Source organism: Chelon labrosus, assembly GCF_963514085.1.
Source record: "Chelon labrosus genome assembly, chromosome: 11".
NCBI classification, from domain to species: Eukaryota; Metazoa; Chordata; class Actinopteri; order Mugiliformes; family Mugilidae; genus Chelon; species Chelon labrosus.
The window spans coordinates 22,952,218-22,976,643 of NC_140344.1; the positions used below are offsets into that span (position 1 = coordinate 22,952,218).

The 24,426-nt window shown below is 43.3% G+C and overlaps 1 protein-coding gene across 1 annotated transcript in view; it reads left to right on the forward strand.

The window, feature by feature from the left end:
• Positions 1 to 15,628, forward strand: part of tmtc2b (transmembrane O-mannosyltransferase targeting cadherins 2b) — a 97,589-nt gene extending 81,961 nt beyond the window's left edge. Inside the window, exons 9-12 of the mRNA XM_084555609.1 lie at positions 2,554 to 2,635; positions 4,642 to 4,756; positions 8,631 to 8,694; positions 13,284 to 15,628. Of these exons, the coding sequence (XP_084411735.1) occupies positions 2,554 to 2,635; positions 4,642 to 4,756; positions 8,631 to 8,694; positions 13,284 to 13,463 (441 nt within the window). The 3' untranslated portion in view covers positions 13,464 to 15,628. The remainder of the gene's footprint in view (positions 1 to 2,553; positions 2,636 to 4,641; positions 4,757 to 8,630; positions 8,695 to 13,283) is intronic.
• The last annotated feature ends 8,798 nt before the right edge of the window (positions 15,629 to 24,426 follow it).

The window sequence follows — 24,426 nt, forward strand, 5'->3', positions numbered from 1 at the left end:
GCTGACAAACGCATTAAGCTCAATGCACTGCTTTTTTGCAAAAATACAGCTCCCCAGAGCCTTTCACAGAGCTAAGACAGAGACATGACCCTTCCCAGTGTCTTTAAGACTGCACCTTGAGCAAACCTCAACAAATTTAAGGCTTCACATTTTCACGCTATCTCATCGTTCCATGCCTGACTTGCCAAGCATGTGTAATGAGTTGGCTATATTCTTTCATTTTTCCCCTCTTCCCACCGGTCAAAGCACATCTTCCTTCAACACACGGCGCAAATGGATGCAGAAGAGGTGCTGCATATTCTGTAACCTTAAACCAAAGGCTGAATACAGAAAAATGTGATCTCTTTCCCTCAAAAGCGTTGGTTAGATTAGAAGTTACTAAGTAGTGAACTTGTATTCAGTTAGAAGCAGAGATGGGATTTGCAGCTCTTTGAAGGGAGACGAATCTTGTGGATTCGTTCGTTTCAAAGAGCCATTCAAAAGATGGGCTCATTTTGATATATATATATATATATATATATATATATATGTGTGTGTATTTCTATTTTTTTTTTTGCTTGTTTTTAAGATGCAGAATGTATGTGAGAAATATAAAGACTGGGAGGAACGATCGGGTAGGATTTGGTGGGATATCCGAGTTTAAATTACTCTAAAATATTGTTTCTAGGTAGATACGTTATTTATCCCGTGTGAAATTTTAGTTAGCAGTCAACCATTTCAAATCAACTCTCCTCCCCCTTCTGTGTGCATCTGTATAAAAAAAAAAAGACAAGAAAAAAGAACGTCTCACAACTGCGACTCGGTTCCTATCGTTTGTTTTAAAGAGCCGTTCGATAGACTCGGTTCGTTCGCGAATGTTACAGCTCTAGCTGGAGGCTTTGATTTAACATACAAAGAAAAGGGATAGATAAAAGAAAAATCTTTGCAGTTTAAGTTTTCTATGATTATTCAAGGAGGCACGCAGGTAGAACAAATGAGTTATAATCTCAAAATTGGACGATGAAAGAGCCATTTTAAGCGGGTTCAGCTGTGAAGTAATAGAATAAGTAGTGTAACAAATCGCCTCTCGAGAGACAAATAAGAACCGTAATAGGATTTCTTCCAAAATCACTAATGAGCTACTTGTTACCTGTTTTAGCTCCTAACTGCCCCATAGCTCACTCTGGGCTTCATTAATACACTGTATATGTGTGAAAATCCAAATGTTCCGTCCACTAACAACTGCAACTAATTTCACTGCGTCAAAACTTAATTATGAGCCTTGACAAACACACATAAGCCTTGTTTATTATAAAAGCAGCTGGCCCTCAAATGTACACGTTCCTACATCTAATCTGTGAATAGGAGTATAAAAATATACAGAGATGATGCTTTTCAGACCGGTCGCTACTTGGACACCGTCGGCTCTATTAAACATATACTTAGCGCAGGCTTGATTTTCTGCAGCGTCGAGGGAAAGCACGCGCAGGTATTTACACTGGAAAATTACGTATTTATTGAATCTACATCTCACTGAAACTAGTTGCTTGACTTAGTGCACTGAGTGGTCATGAGCCCATTCTTCTGTTTGACTAAACTGAAGTAATTTGCTGCATTTTACACTCATATTCATTATTTTTACTGGCTCGTGCAGTCTTTATGTAGTCCTCTTCATCTGTGCAGAGATGCTTCAGCTTGTTATATCTCTCATGCTTTTGGACTTGTACAACTCCAATTTAATAGTATGTATTATTCATGAAAGGGCATTATCTCTCAGATGAAAAAAAAAATGCAAACTGAGGGGTTGCATTATTAATGCATCAGCTTTTATTGATGAATGCACATTGTTAATTGTTGATCAGATGGCATCTGGTCCCCAACCGAGCGCAGGGATGTGTCAAAGTCCCAGCTGGCATTTCTTTTGGCCAGCTGCTCTGTTCCGTTTGAGCTGTGATTGGTTACGTGTCACAGTCTAAAAGGCCTGCGGGAGCTCTTGACGTCCACGGGGCTGCAATGTTTTTTTTTCCTCCTCATCTTGTTGTTTTCACCCTCCCAGCATGGATTCTTTCATATCTCTAAAGGCAGAGACGACTCTGTACACACAGATAAAAATTTAAAAGAAATTCACAAGAGCACTTCTTTTTGCTTTCCTCTTCTCTTCTTCCCACCCTTCGGCTACACTGCCCCGTTTCCATGCTCTGCTTGCTGTATTCTCTCACAGCGGTTTAGGCCACACACACCGGCGATCTGCGGTTTGTGCTCTGGAAGTGTTATTTGCACAGATAAAATAGTGTAATGAAGGAGCCTTTGCCCCGCCTGGTCCGCTGTGCCAAGCATGACAGTGTGTACTTTGACGGAACGACACACGAGCCTGAAAGAATAACACTCGTGGTCCACATGTTTCGTGTCTGTTTATTAAGATTTATTGTTAAAGTAGGCCTGTGGTTGGGAGAAGGACATTAGGTATACACAAAGGCATTTGGGCTGTTGAGCTGAGTGTGGTGTTTTTGTAATGAGTACTTTTGAGGGGCAGTTGAAACAATAATGACACGGCGTTTAATCCATATCCCTCAGGGGCAGAAAACAGAAGCGGAGAGGTACTTCCTGAAGGCCATCCAGCTCGATCCCACAAAAGGCAACTGCTACATGCATTATGGTAAGCATGGTTTTTATTTCTTCCTTCCAATTGCACATATCAAGGGTTTTTTTCCCCCGTCTAACACGCACACGCCGCACTCGTGTGCACAAAGGCAGGAACTTAACGCACCTTGACGACTTGTTCGAACAACAGCGCTGGCTGACCCTTCTGCCGCTCCGTCCTCTAAACATCCTTGATGTCAGTCTGTACAGGGTTTGTGGAGGGTCACGAGAAGAGAGGATGATTTCCTCACATTGTTCACTTTTATTTGATGGAAACATGGAACGTGACGATTGCAGCGTTTGCCTCCCTTCGTCTCCATGTGACTCACACACGCTACAGTATGAAGATTACCTCTTTAATATAATTGCTGTCATAGTAACTACATATGAGAAAGCTATATAGTTCATTACTTTCCTATTTTACTCCCGGAAAATCAAATCAGGCCTGTCTAAAAGAGACGTTTACCAGCTGATAGGTCGGCTCACTATTATTACACCGGGATGCAAGTGACATTTAAATCAATCAATGCACCAGTGGCCCAGTCCGGTACAGTATGTCAGAGTTGTCATCTGTAAAGGTTAATGAATCAGTTAATGATAACAAGAACTGGATCGATCCACTTGAAGAAAGGGGGCCCTTCCAGGAGAAGCATGTACATAAACAGGAAATAACAATATACTGGTAATTAAACATAAAGCATGCATGTGTTGTAATATGAACCCTGGTTTCTCTTGAGTTTGACTCAAACATCCATTATTCTGTTCCCATTTCTGATCAGGGCTGTGGTTTAGTTTGCAGATTCTTATACCGGCAGTAAAATCCTTAATCCAAGCACTGAAATGACTTAATGCCCTGTATTAATCTGGCCAGTTTTAGTTGATTTACTGTGTATTTTTAAGCTGTCTTTTCATTTTTACTTTCCGGCTATTTGCAAAAATGCCAGTCACAGCATGTTGTTCTTTTTTTTTTTTTTTTTTTTGTATCTGACTGCAGGCTGTTGGAATAAATATGCACCTCTAAACTGAAATCAGTGTTGTGCTGCAGGACACTGTTTAATTTTCTTGTATAGAGTTTCAGTTAGAACCATCTGAAGTATAGCAAGGACGTAAATTGTCTCATTTTATAGGAAATAAATTTAACGAACTGGGACTTCTCAACAGTTTAAATCAACCATCCATTTATCTAACCATGTCTATATAGCATTAAAATCTTAAAACATCTCTTTATTATGTTTCTTTATTGTTAATTGAAATCCTTGCATTTAAATTGGTGAAATCCCTGGCTAAGTTCTGTGTTTTGACCTAGATTTTCCTGTATCCCTCTAAATGTCAGCCTGTTACATGACGCATTTAACATTTAACCCAGTTCATGTACACAGATCACAGTTGTAAAATATTTTTATATGTATATATAGGCACTCCAGGTCTTCGCTTTGATGTATCATAAACTTTCCATATCTGCAGAGGTGTTTACACTCAGTCCTGGTCCGAAGACTCACTCGGCCTCTCACCTTCGGCCCGTACCAGCGGCTACAGTTTCATCCGCAGTTATTAAGAATAATATGCTCGGGCTTTAGTATCCTGGTACAGTGGTGGAGCTAACCAAAGTCAACAGGGTATTAATTCCTCTCTAAACCTGGCTCTTGCCATGGGGTCCACCCTTTGGTTCATGGCCTTGTCGGGCTTCCGTAATCCCATCACATTAGGCGGGTCCACGTTTTTGGTTTTTTTTTACTGCAAGGCAGCCACACCAAGACACAAACCTCCTGTGAGAAATATTTTCATCTTAAAGAAACAGATCTATCAAGGTCAGCTAATCTGAACAAATGAGCCTGAAATGTGGCCAGAGAAAGATGGTATGTTTCAGTCGTGTCTAGTGTTTCACCATATTTTTACAGAGGCAGACTAGGCCGTCCCTCTACCTAGGCCAAAGGCAACAGCCCTAGACTATGTATCCCTCTGTGCCTCGGAGGGGATCCCTTGGTGTTTTAACAGTGGTGCTGTTCTCCTCTGCCCTGCCAGGTCAGTTTTTGTTGGAAGAGTCGCGGCTGCTGGAAGCAGCGGAGATGGCGAAGAAAGCTGCACGCCTGGACAGCGGGGAGTTTGATGTAGTCTTCAGCGCAGCCCACATGCTCAGGTAAAGTGTCTGATTGGGAGAACCGTTTTACGTTTGATAATTTCCATGGTCCGAGACGTTGCACATGCACAAAGGCGCTTTTGACATATTTTATTCCGTGTAGATGAGATGGGTGGGCCACAGTTTTCCATGGCCGAGTAGAAAGGAGGCTGTGTGTGAGAGAGGGAGGTCCACTGTCTGCACGGTTTATCCAGAGGCTTACGCTACTCCTCAGCCTGTGTGATTTACTTGGCCGTGCTTTGTAATCCTCTTCTCCCGCCGCACCGCCAGCCCTAAGAACTGCTAGTTTGTCTTAGCGCACGGCTCAGCTCTACATATCATCATATGCTGTCTCTTAAAGTCCCCGCACCTCTCCCACTCCATCTCACTCTTCCACTGCTGGCCCGGGCTCAAACTCGGGAGTCTGCTTCCAAATCAGCGTAAAGTTCAGCTGATGAGTCTGAGCAGAAAATCCCACAATCTGTTGTGTTTGTGAACACGAGCCATGAGTAGAAATGTGTAAATACAGCCGTGTGCCAACTTTCTGAATGCCGCCACACTGGCTGAATAAATCGACAAAATTACATGAGACAGTGGAAATCAGTGCGGAGATTTTCTTGTTTAAACTTGTCATTGTTAACTCGGGGCTTGTTAAAATTACAACCGCCTGCTGAAATAAAAAGTTAACCTCTAAGACGAACACTTGTCTTGACTCACCGAAGATTGCTAGTTTCTCTAAGTGCTTTACCCGAGACTAAAATAGTGCTGCAAGGCTTTTTCTACCCAGCTGCAGCACAGCTTAGCATAGCTCTTCCTCTAAGAATCTAAGCATGCACGGGCTCCCTACACCAACAGATTTCAGGATAGAGAGCCGCTTCCAGGGTCAGACCTCCGGCAGCTTAAGAGTGTTTCAAGCGGTGCTTGGGTTGAACTCATCTCCGCCTGCTTGGCATGGGGTCCCGCTCTTCCACAGCTCATGTTCTTTATGTGTTTGTCTTGGACGCAGACGTGGAAGAGCCCTCGGTCGGTGGGGACACAAGTGAATCTACACGGGGGAAAGAAAGAGGATTAAAAGGAAGAGCAGGGGCTCTCAAATTTGGAAATGCCATTTATTACCCTCTTGGGTATTTGGGTTTTTGAGCACTTTGCTTCCAAACTAAATAATTTCCCCCTGCCTCCTTTGAACAGTTCCTTCCTTTTTTTTTTTTAAACCAGCTCTTGTTTATGGTGTGAATGTAGGACAGGAAACATTGGCTACTAGTAAGGCCAATAGCTATGTTCTTGTATTTCCATTTAATACGGCAAATCCCTGTGAAAGTAAAACAAAAAAAACAACACAGCGGAGTCATAAAGTACGACGTCCACATACAGCCAGAGGGAAAAGGAAACATTATAAAACACACACAAGCAGGTTTTGCACTCATACTTTATCTCATAAATACCCGTCTAAGCCATATGCCTTATATGATAATGATATCTGAAATATCTGAAAGAATATTTTGTATATTACAAGCATGTCATGACATTAGGGATGCCAATTTGTGCACATTAGCCTGCAAGGGTATGGATTTGAATTGATAATCCTATAATGGTAATAAAGAGAAAATGCTAACAAACTGCGTTAGGGTGTGCTGCACATGCAGTGCGGCCCTCAGGGGGCACGTCCGTGTTCAGTGTAGCATTGTAACTCAGAGGCTCTCGCTCGAACAAAATGCAATTCTGGGCTCGAAAATACTCATTTGATCATTAGTGTCCAGCGACGTCACACCCGCAAGAGGAATCCGTCATCGTGATTTGTGCTCGTCCGGGGCTAATAAACTACATCAACTAGACAACGAGGCGGGGAGATCAGTGGTCTGGTTGCTGATTTGAAATACAGCCAAGAGCTTTTGCTTTCTCCAGGGGGGTTGTTGGTTTTTTTTTTTTGTTGTTTTTTAAATTCATTTAGGCCCCATTTTCTCATCACTCCCTCTTTGTTCCTTGGCTGCTAGTTTCACTCTGACTCGTCCTGCTGGGGTTTGAACCAAGACAGTGGTTTGCAAAGCTGGCCTCCGCCGTCTTCAGCAGCCCGCAGTCGGACAGCTCCAGGAGGTCCAGTTCTCCTCTGATAATGTGTTTATAAATGTGATAATGGCATAATAGAATTAGGTTTGTGCGTATTTCTTCTCTTTTTTAAAATATCATGCTGGCGGACAAACGTATGATTGTGGCGGGATGCGAAGCCCATATTTATTATCCCATGACAAATTCAGAAACTCCAGTTTGGATCACTGCTGAAATGTAAAGTACATACAGCGTGATCATTTACGACTGTGGAAACGTCTGCGTTCGTCGCCTCGAGAGGTTGAATCATTCTAGCGGTTCAAGTTTTCCTCTGGCACCGACGTGAGATTCACATGTCTAAACAGCTATTAGGTGGATTTCAATTAAATATGGTTCACACATTTCTTGCCCATTCAGGATCAGATTTAATGACGACGTATTTACGTGCCATCTGGTTCCATCATCAGGTTAGACTTTATTTATACAGTATTTTTAATTTATGGCAGAGCACCTGCATATTTCATGTCATTTCCATCAGCCTCTTGAGTCCTCTCTGTTTAGCAAGTATAAGCACGTTAAACTAAGACGTCAAACATGGCAAACCTATACTCTAAACAGTTAGAACTGTCTTTGCAGCTGATCTTAGCATTTTAGCTCGCAGCCTCTCTGAGCTCCAAGCGGGGCATTAATGAGACATGTGGCATATTTGATTCTGGCAGTAATTCATCACCATTTGCCTCACGACTCTTGCTCGACTTAAAAGTCCCCGTTTCTATTGCTTTTTAATTAAAACCCAGCTAAAATTAACATGTTTATTCCCAGAGTCTTCATTTAATGTTATTTTTAACTAAGAAAAGTATATATAAATTCACCACTCTGAAGAATTAAGCATTTAGATGTCACACGAGCGTCTTTACGAAACATAAATACTATGTGTGTACTTTGAGGTCACTTTGATTTTTATCTGGAATCGCGCAGATGATGATCTCTTAATAAACCCCGACAGCCTAAATGAAGCTCTGGTTCCTAAGGCCTCGGCCCCTTTGATCATTCCGACTTTAAGGGGCTCCACAGCCAAGCCGCCGTTGACTCTGCCCTTGACTTTGTCAAAGTTAAATTGTTTGCAATTAGACAATTGTTACCATCAGCGAGAAGCATGCAGCTGTGGATCATAAAGGGGCTTTCTGCAGGACCGGAGTATTAATAGCAGGAAGTGTTTTGTGACAGAGCATACACAGGGTTGTTTATAACAGAAGGCAGAGCAGTGGATTATGAAGGAAGATAAAACGCATAATATAGGACATTCACGTCTTGACTGCAGGTTTTATGTACTCAGGGGAGGGGTGGGGGGTGTATTTCTGGTTCCAGGGACTCATGCCGACAAGCCATCTGCCCAAAAATTCTTTTTGTCACAGCGTGCCGTGCTTTTTTTTTTGTTTTCATAGCGTTTGTGCATCCTCACTCTTGAGACTCCGTCCAGAATGGAAAACCGCAGTCTGCTACCTTGAAGCATAAATGTACCGTGAATATTTCTGATCGGCTTCGGTTTCTTAATAAGTTTTCTTCAAGCATCCATTAAACCAACTGTCCTGACCTCGAGGTTTAATTAAAAAGTCCTTGCTATGCTCCGCTCCCCGCAGATGTTATCGAGTAAAAAGATGCTATCGAACGACAAACCTATGGGCGTTTGGATTGGCTTTTTTTTTTCCTCATCCCTCACGCTGCTCCCTCATGTTATTTTCTCACTGACCCTTGAGCACCAGTAAACACACAGGGTTCAAGGCCTCATCCGAAGCCAGGAGCAATAAAAATGAGTAATGATCGCCTCTCTCTCCCTGTTTTCCCCTTGCAGACAAGCCAGCCTAAATGAGGCAGCCGAGAAGTATTACGGACAAGCAGCGAGCCTGAGACCCAATGTGAGTAAAACCACGTCTAGCTAATCTTCCCCAGTGCTATTTACTCTGATGGACACTGTGCAATCACAGTCTGGGTGGCTTTCCAATATCGCCGCTGCCCGGACTGCCTTTTCTCACAACGGCGCGCATTGTTAGCGCCGCTCGGAAAAAATGAGGGCTAGGTTTTTACTAAGCTCAGAGGTTTGCTTGTGCAACATCCATCATCGACTTCAAAGGGGGGGCCAGGGTAAGCAGAATCGAAAAGAATAATGATAATAACACTTAGTCAGGAGACTACGACATCTTGGAAATGAATGGGCTCCAGAGATCCGCCGGGACGGGTCGAGCTGTTTAAGTGAGAGCCACCGAGGGGGCAGAGTATGTTTGGCATGTGGTCGCCGTGTTTGTTCCTGTGTCTTGATTAGAAGAAATCAGCTCAGGATTAACCATCAAACGTGTCTCTGGACGGCGAAATACAGACAATAGAGTGGTTGGTTTTGCCAGCACATAAAACTACAAAGTACACAAAGAGTAACAGAGGAGACCAACGAAATCTGGTGGGATAAAATTTTAGATATCTACAGAAGCCATGAAATCAGCATCAGCGTTCAACTTCTGCCAAAGCCTTGTGTATTTTTAACAATTAAACCCAGATGGAAGGTTTGAGAAATCTTTTTTTTTTTCCCAGTTGGTCCGGTTTAAATACTCAAGACGTGGTGCTTAAGGTGAAGTGTGGGAATGTTTCCCGTCTAAATACAGACTCCTTTTTGTTCTGATTCCACTCTTTCTGTGTTTGCAACTTCATCATTGAGTCCCACACATCCACTTTTCTTAATAAAACCCTCAAGGAGCAAACACATTCACACCTACAGTAAAATTAAGAGTTAACAGGGGGCTTTCATACCCTTTAAAACACTTTTACGCCACGTTTGAGCTACTTGTACTAACATACATGTTCGATGTCAACATCCGAACACAGCGGCACTTTTTTTTGCCCCTGTCGGTCACCTTAGTTTGGATATAGTTTGCCGTTTCTATTGCTTGCAGCTGAGGCTCAATTATAATTTAGCATCTTCATCCGTCTTCTTTGCCATTATCCTTTGTTCTTTCCTGTGCGTCTTGACTTAAGCCGTGTACCCTGTCCATCTTCATTTGTCATTTCATGCTTTACTGCAGCCTGACTCTCCATTCTCCAAAGGCACTGGTGTTTTATATTAAGCACATATGTCTGCTCGTTCTGAGTGAGAGAAGACAATTCCCTCCATTCAAGGGATTTAGTCCCTTAGCCCTGCAATTCCCTCTATCTAGACAAGCTAAATCCTTTCGGATGCTTGCTTAGCATCGGTTGCTCTCTGCAACCAATGGCGTCCTTTGAAAGTTTCCTATATTTTGCGTAGATATTCTTCGCCATCTGAAGTAATTACAGCGGGGTCATTCTCCAACCTGGCTTTACATTGAACACACACGGCCTGAGGGCATGTGTTGCTTAGCAGCCTAGGCTAAAAATGCGCCGCATCTGGCTATGCCTCTGCTCCTGCATGCCAGTTTTGGCAAGGGTTAGGAGGCAGAAAGGTTGCAGAGCAGCAGGAAATGAGAAAAAAACAAGAGTTTTTGAGAAGTGCAGGAGTTTGGGGAATAAATCACAAAAGACTTAGATATATAAAGTAAAGGGGGGGCTTGTAATACAGTTTGAGCCTGTAGGCGAGACTCGGATAAGGAAACCAACCTCAGGAATAGATAAGTGCTGCATGAGCGAACAGAATGATCTTTTGAACCTATGCTGAGAAGAAAACCGTGAGTCAGTTGATTTTTTTTACATTTTGTTTAAACCCAGAAGTCCGCTCAGTGTTTGATGTTCCCGCCAATCATCGGTATCTATAGTATTCCTGTTGGTTCAAAGAAAGTGCGTACACAAGCGTGTTGACTCCTGCCTGTCATGCATTTTCCCTCTTTTATTTCACTCGTTCATCATCTGTAGCTGCTTGTCCTGTGAAGGGTTGCAGCCTATCCCAGCTGTCATCGGGCGAGAGGCGGGGTACAGGTCGCCAGTCTATCACAGGGCTAACAAAAAGAGACACACAACCACTCACACTCCTACGGCCAATTTGGAATCACCGGGCATGTCTTTGGACGGTGGGAGGAAGCCGGAGTACCCGGAGAGAACCCACTCAGACGCAAGGAGAACATGCAAACTCCACACAGAAAGGCCCCAGTCTCTGTGTTAGCCCTGCGATAGACTGGCGACCTGTCCAAGGTGTACCCCGCCTTTCTCCCAATGACAACTGGGATAGGTTCCAGCCATATCGAGCCATATCAAGAAGCATATCCGGGTATCGTATTCCCCCTCTCCTTCTCAGTGACTCCAAAAACAGTTTTACTCAGGGCTAAATTACACCGTGAACTCACTGGCCCCTCAGAAGCAGGCCGAGCCACTTCCCAATCCCCACCAACTCCATAAAATGGCACTAAAGCCCATTTTCCAATATACGCCTAATTGACACCTACCAATTCTGGATGCAGCATTTACGTGTGGTCCCGCCACTGTCACCTTCAACTGCGTCCATATGTATAAACAATTATATTTTGGCTAGCAATTTTCAGACTAGTAAAATTCTACTTCCAAAATGATCCCCCTGTGTTATTTTGTGGTTTGACCCTCAGAAACCTCAGAAGGTAATTTACAGCGCAAACAGCCTCTGAATTACCCCAGGCATTAAAATGAAGAAGCCTGGCTGCCTGTGAAACACAGAGAGAAAATAAAAATGGATTTTGCTTAGTTTATTAATGTAATTGCACCATAGGCAGAGAGTAAATTTGATGCTTTAAAATCGAAACTTTAATGATGCACATTAGGAGTGTGTGAGAAAGAGTAGACGTGGCGGTCGTGCCAGCTTTTAGTTTGGGCAAAGCATTCGTTGTATGTTTTGTGCTCGGAAAAAATGTCTCCCGTGCAAAGGAACAACGGGATTATTCAACAATTATTATTAATTTTTTTAAATGTATTTATTCACCAACATCTCTGCCTATGTGAAAGGCGCCACTGTCGGACATATTGTTCCCATCCAACCTCTCATGCAGGGAGCATCACTCATCCTACCTTGACACTGGAAAAACACTGTTCATGTTTTGAAAGTTTTGTGCTAGACACGGGTGGAACAGTCCAGCAAAAGGGAGGCACCTACAGCGTGGACAAAGTAAGATGAATGGTTGTACGATCTGAGAGTGTTTGGTAACCTCTCTGTAGTGTTAGGAGAACTTCACCTTCAGACTCGCTTTAATAGATAGGTTCAAATAGCCAATTGCGGGTTGCTGGCCATCACGTTCCGAAAACCGAATTAGATCTTCATAGTTTCTACACGTATGCATATGCACATGTGTCTCGTGCATTCCACCGATATCTCTTTACATTTATGGAGCAATTTTCTCCCATGCTTCCAAAATGACCCTTGATTACTTCACAGAAAAAGAAATTCTTGGCACGAGGTACGGCTCATCCGTAAATGTCGAGGCGCTATAATCAAGTGCCACATCCAAGCGACAATGATGTATGGAGCGATAATTACAGGAAAGAGTCGCAAACACGGCAGTAACGAGACAAGATGTGCCATTTTACTCAGGTTGTTTTATTTGAACCTGCCTTGTTTCCCAGGAATCGCAATTACCGAAGTTACAATAGTCCTGTGCAGTAGAACAGTAGCTCCTCTATGGGCTTAGACATCCTTTCCACATTTCGAGCTTAAATGGTGATCAGATGTGGCCGCTCCCTTTGGCCTGGATACTCCGTCCGCCTTGCTGTGATTGCGCCGCAGACACATTTCCCATACTTACGTCCTCATGACTCACCCGTTGCGCTGCTGATGATGATTTTGCCCCTTGGCACCAGCGGGAATAAACAGTGTATTCGTCTAGAGTGACTTCAAAGTGGCGACTGCTGCCTTTGACATCTATGGACACAGACAAGACACGGGGGCGCTGAGGGAAAGTGGCTTGGTTACCAAACTCCAAACACAGTCTGGGTGATCTGACCAACAAGAGCCAATAGCATGCATGTCATGACCAGAGAGTTCTGTTGCGACCGCAGTTGGTCATCCGCTTTTTGTTTGTTGTTTGTTGGGTGGCCCAATGATATGAAATGTTCTGGTCAAATTTCGTTCATTGGTTACAGCTGGAGCTTATCCCGGCCTATCGCAGCTGTCACTGGGCTATACAGAGGCGGGGTACACCCTGGACAGGTCTAACATGGAGAGAGAAACTACGATCACACCTTCTGTGTGCAAACTCCACTCAGAAAGGCCGATGGATTCAAACCCAGAACCTTCTAGGCGTGAGGCATCAGTGCCAACCACCATGCCACTGTAACTACAGTCATTTGCATTAGTCATCAGCTCCTAGATGTTACTTATATGTGTCTTAACAGTCCATTTTCTTGGTTATTAAATAATATATTGTGTACTTCAGCTCACTCTTGCTTGTCCCAGGAGGCTGAGTCATTGTGTTTACTCTACCTACTTCTCAGTAGCATGCTATGAGTTTATTTATGTATATGACCGCCTTTAAGCTAGTTCTTCTCATGTCCTACAGTGTCCTTACAATTTTTCTTTTGGTTGCAGTACCCCGCAGCCTTGATGAACCTCGGGGCGATCCTCCACCTCAACGGGAAACTGCAAGAAGCCGAGGCCAATTACCTCCGAGCGCTTCAGCTGAAACCGGACGACACCATCACTCAGTCGAACTTGCGTAAGCTGTGGAACATCATGGAGAAGCAGGGCCTGAGGACCATGAGCCCCTGACTTTCACCCAGCCCGCCTACCTGCCATGTGCGCACCAGACCCAGGGAAAGGGCAGCCTACGCGTTCCTCATCCGCTCTCCTCTTCCCTTCCAGGAGAGGTGGAGGAGACTCAGGGAGGATGTTTGCTTAGAGAGGCCGTGACTGTGCCGCGCAGCCCTCCTAATGACTCCCGAGCTCTGCATACACCTCAGGCCAGCAGCTTTTCTTCAGAAGCATTGCTCAGAGTTTGGCAAGCACTGCGTGGTATTTGGACTCAGAAATTGTGTGCTCATAGAATCCATGTTTATTTTTATTTTATTTTTTTTTTTTCTTCCTTTACAACGAGAGCACTTGGACTTGAAGTGAGAGCGTAGGTACATCCCTCAACATTTGCGATTAATTACGTTCTCTAAATACGCAACTGTGTTCAAAAGGGTAAAATGCGTCCCCAAGCAGTGCAAGATAAAATATAAAGGAGTCTCAGAGTACTGCACGGAGGGGATTTTCCACCACCATTTAATGAAGTTCTCGTTTTGACCAGATGTTCTATCTTGATAATGAAGAATAATAGGGTAATATGAAGAGAAGAAGCATCCAAAAATCTCCAAATTAATCATGCAAATTAAGTTTATATCACTTTAATCTCCAGCCTGTGTATCGTTTTACTATCTCAGTGGGAATGTAGAAATGAGCTTCATCGTTGCAGAGATGTCCTAATATCCAGAGAAAATTCGAAAAAGGGATTACATTTGCTGCGCAACAGTAGCCTCCACAGTTGCATGCGTTGGCTGGAAATACTCAAAAAGGTGGGAAAACTTCACATTGTGTAGCATACAGGTGGAATTTTTTTTGTTTGTTTTTTACTTTTATCGCTTCTTCTTGTTCTGCACTGGTCACGAAGTCGCCATTTGTCACCAACAGTACGAAGCTATATATAGAAATATTAAGATAACTTCCCATGGAAGAGGCAGATACTTTAGTTTTGAGTATACAGCCATCCCACACACCTCAAGCTCTTATAGTGGAGTGCGTGTGCGGAGTTGAAACAAGTGAAGGACTTCTTCTAACCAAATATATATATATAAAAAAAAACAAGCTATGCTGATGCACACCTTTCCTTTCCATCTCAGAACGGTGCACAGCCATGGGACGTTTGTAGGGAAATGTTTTAATGCCTTTACGTTGGAATAAAGTGTTTGTATAAATGAATCCTAATATATACCTGCATTGTGTATAGAATTAAGAAAACCATGCAGCAAAAAAACAAAAAGAAAAAGTAAGTAAGTGGAAGCTCAGTTACTGAGCAGGATTGGATTGTTTCAATATAACTTCATATATTTCCAGTCTCCAGGTCTCACTTGTACATATACTGCGTAGTTAACATCTGTTTTCCTTTGTTTTTATTGTTGTCAGCACACAGTAAGCGAAACAGCACCTTCCCCCGGGAAGCGAGAACATGTACAGTATTTCATAAATGTTTTTTTGTTGTTGTTATCTGCCACGAAACCTCCTCAACTTTCTGTGTCCTTAGTTTATTACATTGTTATTGCTCTGTGTTACCAAGCAGCAGAACCAGCTGGAACTGTGTTTATACATGTAAAGCGAAAGGAAATCGGTTAGAAGGAAGTAAAATCTTCAAATACAGTTACGTGGTCCACAGCAGGAGAACGCAGAGACGGTTTTGAACGTACAGTACATGTCACTAGTGGCAGTCATAAGTCTGCCAACACTGTTCTACTTCACTGCTATGGTCATCGAAATGTTAAGATAGTCACAGTTCACTCCTCGCCCCCGTATATCACTCACCCCACATTCAAAAACGTGCTAATGTCTCATGTATATAAATATATATATATATAAATATAAAGTGTTTATGAAGAAACACTGAGAATTGTTATTGCTTGAGCGAAGGTGTAAAAGATTTAAAAGAAGAAATGAATAACTCTGTGTCTCTGCTCAGGGATCTCAAGCGGTGGGCTATTGCAGAATCTTGTTCACGGAGCGTTTACTAAATTAAAATTTATTTTTGAAAGTTGTTGTATTTGTATAAATTATCGAAGATTTGTAGCCTTTTCCTCCTTTTTTGTAATATAAAAAAAAATGTGCCAGAATAGACTTTTCTTCCCGATGTTGCTTCTTTTTTCCACAATAAATTGACGGCGTTCTGCTTTTTTGGGGGGCAGCAACTCTTGGTGTAGTTTATTTATTATTCCGCACCTTTGAAAAACACATCTGAGTCTTTGTATTCACGTGGGACGGCAGGATGAGTGGGGTGGTCTTGCTTTTACAAGGCATTTAAAGCCACCCCCCTCTCCTTGCAGATTTGCTAAAATGTGTCATAAAATCAACTCAGATGGATCTCCTCTGCTTTGATCCTTGAACAACAAAGAAGGCATGTAAATATTCCCATATGGAAGGAGTAGCACGGTGTGCGCATATGGCTGCCGTGTTTCAATTCTCACCGCCCGCGCAATTCGGACCCCGCTGACAAGCAAAAGGCCCTTCCCTGGGAGCGACGCAGTCCGCCTTGTGATGTTTCTCACATGTCTGCGTGGAGGTCCTGCTCCCGTGATCCGAGCTCACCACGGTGCCCGGCCTCCCTTATTGGACTGGAATGCACAGGCGCCGCTCGCACTCGTCTCGTCGAGTTTGAGTCTTCTTCTCAAAACACAGGTGTGCTCCATTTTAGCCCTGGCAAATAATAAAATGGAGAAACCTGCTGATTTGTTGGGTTGTGGAGTCACGCTACCAAGGCGATAGACAATAGGCATTTGAGTTTCCTCCAGCATATCCCCACTAACCATGAAATTATACATCACTTTGCACAGAGGATACTGGTTTTAAGTGCAACAAACCACATCCACCAGTTCAGGTAATAACTAAAACATCACTGGATCAGACTAATTTGTGAAATATCTCAACGTCTACACGAAGGATAAGCACAATATTTTACACAGATAGTCAGGGTTTTCAAGCCCATGTACCCTAATGGCTAGTGGCTGGATTGTCATGCAGTTGACATTTTACTTTTCCTTGGTTTTAATAGCAGCACTTGCAAAGTTTATGGCTCCGTCGTACTAATGCCAACACGCTAACATTATGTGGTTTGAGGATTTTAGTGCTTTTACATTAGAATTTCATGGCCGTGGGCGCTTGGTGGATTCACTTTATAGCAGAAAAACAAGGGTTTTGTGTTGTTTATTCTGGATTAGTTTCTGCAACATTTGGCACTTTGAAATTCCTCCTCTAACTCCACCTAACTAGATGACTCTGAGAGTGCCTGAGCCATGCACCGTACGTGATCAGCCACAACATTAAAACTACAGACAGGTGAATAACATTGACCATCTTGTGACAGTTCTGCTGGGAAACCATTTGGACCTGGCATTCATTGGTGTGGATGTTACTTAGACATGTAGCACCCACCTAGACCAGACCAGGCACCCCGACCCCATAGCGATGACACTCCACACACACAAAAGCAGTCAAGTTTCCTCTTTTACTCCATCAATCTCTCATATTTTTCCTTTTCTCTGTTAGCCCTCTCCTCTTCCCCTCGCCTCTTCGCTTCTTTCTTCTTCTTCCTCCATCTCTCTCCTTTCTTGTTCTCGTCTCCTCTTTTCCTCCTGCTCTTCTTCTTGTCTTCTCAACAGCGGAAGCCGATATGTTCCTACAACAACCGCAACTCAGAAAGGAAGCAAGACCTGGCCTCCAAATTCACTAGATCCCAAAATGATCAAGTATCTGTGGGATGATCTACAGAGGGCCCTCCCCTCAACTTATAGGACCCAAAGGCCCCCACTAACAACAGGACACCCCCAGAAAGCCCATATCCATTCTCCAATGAGTCACAACTGTTTTGAAGGCACAAGGGAGACCTATACAGTATTAGGAAGGTGGTCATAATGTTATGCCTGATCGATGTAGCTGCACATTTATTACCAAGTACCAATATGAGGACGATTTCTTAATGTACACTCAGAAACACAAGTGGGCTAATTCATTCTTTAGCAGTCCAGTTCGGTTTACTTGGTCCTGCAGAGCCACATCCTATTAGACAAGGATGCAGGTTTCACTAGAATGAAAGTGAATTATTTCAGAAGAATCAGCTTTAATGGCCAAGTATGTACACATACAAGGGATTTGACTCCGGCAACTTTTCTCTCTAGTACAGAAGCAACTTAAATAAGTGAAATAAAATAAAATAAAATAAAATAAAATAAAATAAAATAAGATAAAAATAAAATAAATCTCAATCTGTACACATAAAATAAAATAATACTGACACTCTTTTATACTGACACTCTGCATTTGATCAAGCACTTTACACAAGGTCGTTTAAAAAATTTAAATAATGACACTTGAGGCACACAGTTATACTATACTAGTGCAATTCTATCCACATAAACTAAAGCTAGCTTCCTAAACTGCACACTGAAGCTTATTAGTTTATCTCACTTTCATTGGCCCTTAAACAAACACTGATGTTTCCGGTTTTCTCGCGTCCTCATGTGCCGCCGAACCTCTCAGCACTTGAGCGTTTACGCAGGCATATCATTTTGTCAGTTCCTATTAGCACGGCGCAGCTTGGATTAGAGTGGTAATGATAAAATGAGTCAATGATCCACATCCCACTGACACTATCATTATGTGCAGCGGAAAGCTTGTAAATGAAATAGTCTGAAGAAGTTAAGACTAATATGAAGCGACGTGATCATACTTGATGCAGAGCTGATTTAAGTTTATATTTCTCTCTTGTGGAATTACTGTACATTAAACCTAGATTACTTGACGCCAGCACATAAGGAAATCAATACTGTGCCTTCTACTCGTATGACTTTAGCGTGCTCCAATGCTTTATATGACCTCTTGCATGCCAGAGCAGTTCAAACTGGGAGAAAGGATTTTATTTTTCTTCTTCTTTCATCCTGCTGTGATCTGGAAAATCTGCCTGTTATCAAGCGAACATGTTGTGGTATGCTCTGATGAACTATCTCTACTTTGATCTCAGGTACCTGAGCCCGGCGCTCACAGCACCCGGCCGGCCTCTTCGGAGCGTTTGGTTGTGCGTGATGCTGAGAAGTCCTCCCCTCTGGACCCAATACCCGCTGTTATTATTTGATAGAAGAAGCATTAAGATGAAGCTCCTGCATGAGATGTCTCACATTATTGAAGTGTTTCGAAGCCCAGAAAGGAAATTGTCTTTCTTGGGCATTCTTTTAAAATGCAATATGTGCTACTGTAGCCCAGTACTACACAATCGACTGCCTCCGAATACAAAGTGCTGGATTTAAAATGTCAAGGCACTCGGTATTATGTAGATGTTCTGTAATAGATTTGGAAATTGCACACTGTCTGTTTTGGACTGTGAAACTGAAGCTGTGTTTTAAAGCGCGCACATAACTTGCTATTTTGAGATTCTAAGTGTGATCACACTGACAAATGCTGCAACGTGTGCACTGTGAGTATGCAAGGACAATTCTCGCCCTGAGTGGTGAGCCATCTTTGCCTCGTAACAGGAGGGGAAAGACAAAGACTGACCAATTTAAAAATCTGAGTGGATGACGGAAAATGACGCCATTGGACGCATCACCTTACAGCTGGAATTGAGAATATCGAACCAGGTATGCTCATTGGTTCAATTTAGGAGTCTTTCACTAACAAGACCACACCTCTTGATATTCAAAGAGGTTTATTTGACCAGGTTAAAGAGGAGAGAAAGATAGGAGATCCAACAGAAGGGTTGAGGGGAAGGGAAAGAGAACCAAGTAGCAACTGATGGTGAACCTTGGAAGACTGGACATAGGAACCCAGGGCGAGAGATTCAGGGTGGGGGCATATCTCTGGAGGCGTCGGCTCCTTGACCCCCTGGTTCCTGCAAAGAGATTGTAAAGGAGAAGCGAGAACAGAGAGGGTTGGGGTGGAGGGGTTTGAGAACTGAGTCAAACGGGCGAGGAGAGGTTAGGCGCACCTATAGGCAGGTCAGGGTAATTGGGCGTGGTCCTGTTCCTGAACCTCAGTTATTTAACTTCATTTAATGATTTGTTTCCCCAGATACCAAACCTTAAGGCATGGAGTTGCATTGCAAAATGTGTTGCCAGGTCAGTTTATTTTTGTGTTGATTGAAGATGAAGATGGAGATGAGTGTTAAGGCCCTTCCCATTTCTGCCCTGTCAGTTCTCAGGTGTGCAGATTCCCCTCCTTTGAAGGACCGATTGGTTGGCATTCCTATTCAAACATCATGCTGACATCACTCTGCAGCGACTAGAATTGAACTACCAACAGTTTGCCCGACTCTGGGGTCCTGAACTATGTTTTGTGCGTTGTCCTTATCGTTAGTACGAATTATCTTGGAAATATTTAGTTAGAACTTTGTTATGTAAGCACTTTGTTTTGGTGCCTAAGAGCTGGACTTCTCACTTAAACACCTTTTGGTTCACTCTGGCTAGATATTGTTTGTATAGTCACATTTATGATTGGGGCGTTGCTTATTGATGGGTTTTGATTTTGGATAAGGAGTTAGGTTTTCATTCACTAAACTGCGTTCAGTTTTGTTTTAATCCTTCGCAATAAACCTCAACAAAAAGCCAACTGCGTCTGGTTTAATGTTGCTTCCCTCACCCCTAACAGAGCAGGGTTGTAACATTGAGATTGACACTAAGGCTAATCACCTCAAAGTAATGCATGGACCCTCCCTAATTGGAACAGGTTTTATTTTCCTTGTCTTCCTATTCGAGCCTGTAGGATGACTGTAAAACCTTCCTTATGTATTTACCTTAATAAAATCTTTGTCTGAGAGCAGCGACCATGCAAACCAATCAAGACAACAAAACAGCTCGAAGATCAGATCAGTTTAATGAGGAACAAAGTGACTTTCATGTTTGGTATAAAGGAAGACACCAGCTTATGTAGTTTATTCCCCTTCTCACTTTACAGTGTGGTATAACACATTCAATTTGTATTCTCCCCACATACCTTGATAATCACAAGTTTGTACCCTCTGTCATTAAAGAGTCATAATAAAAACTTAAAGTACTCCCAAGCGGTCTCATGAATCATGACCATGTTGAGTTTAGTCTGGAAAAATGACAACACATTTATCAAACTGACTCCATCAAATCCTTTGCTTTTAGGACTACACAGAGTAATAAACCCGACTGGAATGAATTTTTGATATTATCGTTGAAATTAGTGTGTAGAGGGTGCTCTGGCACGGCGCAGGAAATGAACACACTGGCTCTGTGTCGTCCATGCAATAAATCCTCTGTTCAACACACTATATTTGGATTTGGTTTTTAGCTTTCACACCAGCACACTGACAAGCGTAATGTGTTTGGAAAACATCTTGTGAAAAGTCTGAAGCCGAAGTCGCTGATGCATGTGATTCCCAGAACTCACATTTAGAGCTTCGGTGCCAAGTCTCACAGAATCCTCCAAAACCCATTATGGGTACTGACTAATTGTTGGCGATACTTTACACTGTGCAGTTTCTCCGTTTGGACTGTGTTCTCACATGTTCCAGCTACTGCAGAGAACGCACATCCGGGCTTGTGTGTGTGATCTTGCATGGCTGGTCGTCTGTGCTTGTGCAGGTGTATAATGTTAGCATAAAAAAAAAAAAAAAAAAAAAAAGGAGTCGGAGACACAACCCAGATCCCCGTTTCCCCAAATAGGCCACCTCTGAGGATTTACAGAGTGATGTTAACAGCCAAACCCACAAGGCCTTTTGAAAACACCTAAACATCTCAGGAAATGGCACCATTTTTTAGATGTATACTGACAGAATGTGCTTTGTCCTCATTCTGCCCTCGCTGATGTGGAGAAGCAGAGCTGCAGAAGACATTCAAGCTGGAACAATGCAATGTGTGTGTGGAAAAAAAAAAAAAAATATATATATATATATATATATATATGCATGCATGTATGCGCCTATGTTGTGTTTGTGCGTGGACAGAAGGGAGGAAGCAGGTGCAGTCTGTCCGTATCGAGACGTCAGGATTGATTAGTTCCAGAGACAGACAGAAGATGTGAAGATCCTGTCAAAACAGCAGGCTCCTCTCGAGACAGCTGGATTTCCATTCAGGCCATCGCATCGTCTGCTTGCATGCTTACTGGGAAGAGGACTTCATGGGACAATATTTATAGGTGAGTTGTGTGCGAACCAGTGCAGACCCCGAACTCCTCGGGGTCGCACTTGCTGCCGCCAGATGATCAATGTCGTGCAGTAGAATGATGAAATGAGAGGCGATTACAGGTCATTTAGCACATGCTGACAGCCATATCGGAGGTCCTCAGCTGTAGCTAGTGAAGACCAGGCAGTATGGACTCATCGACAGATTTTACCACACGTGGCGTAGCTCAACTTGGGAGGCAGAACCTGGTTGAGGGACGATGAGGTACGTCTGAAGGCTCACTAAACTCATAACTGAAAATGAGGAGCATGACATAAACACAGATTAGGCATAACATTATGACCACCTTCCTAATATTGTACGTCTCCCTTGTGCCTCATCTGAGAATGGAAATGGGCCTTCTGAGGGTGTCCTGTGGTGTCTGGAAACAGGATGTTGTTAGTGGGGGCCTTTGGATCCTATGGGTTGAGGGGAGGGGCCTCTGTGGATCATCCCACAGATACTTGATCAGTTTGGGATCTAGTGAATTTGAAGGCCAGGTCAACATCTTGTGCTGTTCTTCATGTTTTTTTTAGTTGTTCCTAAACTGTTTTTGTGTGTGTGCCTGTGTCAGGCTGCATCCTGCTGGGGATGCCTGCTGCCATCAAGGAGTGTCATTGCTATGGGGTGGGGGTGCCTGGTCTGTTCTAGGTGGGTGCTACATGTCCAAGTAACATCCACACCAATGCCAGGTCCAAAGATTCCCCAGCAGAACATTGTATTGTGAGAAGGTTTTAATGTTGGGGCTGATTGGTGTATTCTCCCCGCAAAAAAAATAGATTTTATGACTGTTCAGTTTGACAAGTTTCTTGGCTGTTTTCTATTTTTCTAACAAACTACTGAAGACTACTGAAGTAGGGTTGAGCAGGCTGGCCAAGTGACATGGTCAACATGAAGCTTGGTGGTATTAAATCCTCAAGACATAAAAAACAAATCCGTCTGGAGTCTGAGACGTAAAAAACAGCAAAAGACATAAAGAGGTCAAAGTACCAGGAGCTGGTGAAGGACTGCTGAAGTACATGCCAGTGGAGGTTTGCAAGTCAATCCTTTCTTTCATACATTTTAATATGATGTTTGTGCACTAGATTTAGAAAAAAAGTGCCTTGAATGTAATACTTTAGCTGGTCTTCCATGGTAGAAATCAGAATGTCTTGCGCAGCTTCTACTATTTTCACTGACAGATGAGATTCGTCTCAGAGAAGCGTAACAAGACATGGTTACTGGGCTGAACAGTCACTTCTGTTACAATAACCGTTGTGAATTTGCTCTGGAGGACACTCAAAGTCACACATCTCAGTCTGCAGCGCTAGCTGTCAGCTACTCCACCACAGCCATCACATTTCATTTCACTGACTTCGGGGGTCAGTTCCTCGCGCTCACATCCAATCTGAATGCAGATGTGTTTCTTATTTGCTGTAGCTGCTGCTGTTTCCAGAGCCTCCTCACTTCAGCCTCCACCTGATTTGCCTCCACTGTTTTAGTATGCGTGTTGGACGGCGCTTGCGTCCACTTAATATCTGCCTTGGGGCTTGCTTGCGAGTTATTTTTCCATGTGTTGTGTTTCCACATTCTTGCGGGAGGACGGGAGGGTGGAGGACGGTCATTCTGGAATTGGAACCGCGGTGGACATGAGGATGCAGGCGAAATGCATTTTGGGATACGTGGCTTGATGCATCCTTGTTAAAACCGGCGGAGAAAACACATCCAGGTATTTGGACCGCAATCGGTCAGATGGGTACTTTGAATTGAAAAAGTACTTCTGCAGTGGTTGATGGTGTTTCACTGATATAAATGCATATTGACAAAGGACCCTGATCTGTTTCCAACAACCTAACCATTCCCTCAGTACATATACTAGCTCTCTAAGTCCAGTGTTTTGCCAGATTGTCTTTGTGGCTGAAATTGATATGGTGTTTTTGGTGGAGTTTGCATGTCCTCCCTGTGTCTGTGTGGGTTCTCTCCGGGTACTCCAGCTTCCTCCCATCGTCCAAATGCTCGTCAGATTAATTGGTGATTCTAAATTGGCCGTAGGTGTGAGTGTGAATGGTTGTCTGTCTCTCTGTGTTAGCCCTGCGATGGACTGGCAACCAGTCCAGGGTGTACCCCGCCTCTCGCCCAATGACAGCTGGGATAGGCTCCAGCCTCCTCATGACCCTCCAGAGGACAAGCGGTTACAGAAAATGAATGAATGAATGAATGAATTCCTTGGTGTTTCTTGTCTTGCTTGTCTAGGATTGGTTTCCCTTTGTGTGCTACGCCCTCATTAGTTTCACGTGTGTCTTGTTAACCTCTCTGACCATGTATATATAGCCCTGGCTTCCCTTTGCTTGCAGTGTAGTTGTCTGTGACGTTACCCTGTAACCACGTCAGGCTGTCTGTTATATTTCCCCTGTGCCGTTTCCCCTTTGGATTCTTCCTTGTGGTTCATGCTTGGTTTTTTGGTCTTCACCAGTTTCTTTTGGATTTGTTTGTTTGGAATACCCTGCCATCCTTGCAGCGCCTTACCGTCTGGTTTTCGAGTTCTTATTAAAGCCATTTTGTTGCCTGCTCCATTCCTCCCCTTAGTGCCTTGCATTTGGGTCCTGCCGCCTTTCCTACGATTCGTGACACAAATAGTTTTTTGCCTTGTCTTTTGTTTGTCTGCCTGTCTTACAAGTTACGTTGTGCAAGTAAGCTTCAAGTTGGCTTTTATCTGACACCCACTCTCTTTTGTGCATTTTGGGCCTAATCTCTGTAGTTGTGATTCAGAGGCTCTTTTGCCATGGGGATTCATGACGCAAACTGCAAAGCCTCTACATCTGGGCAGGTTTCCC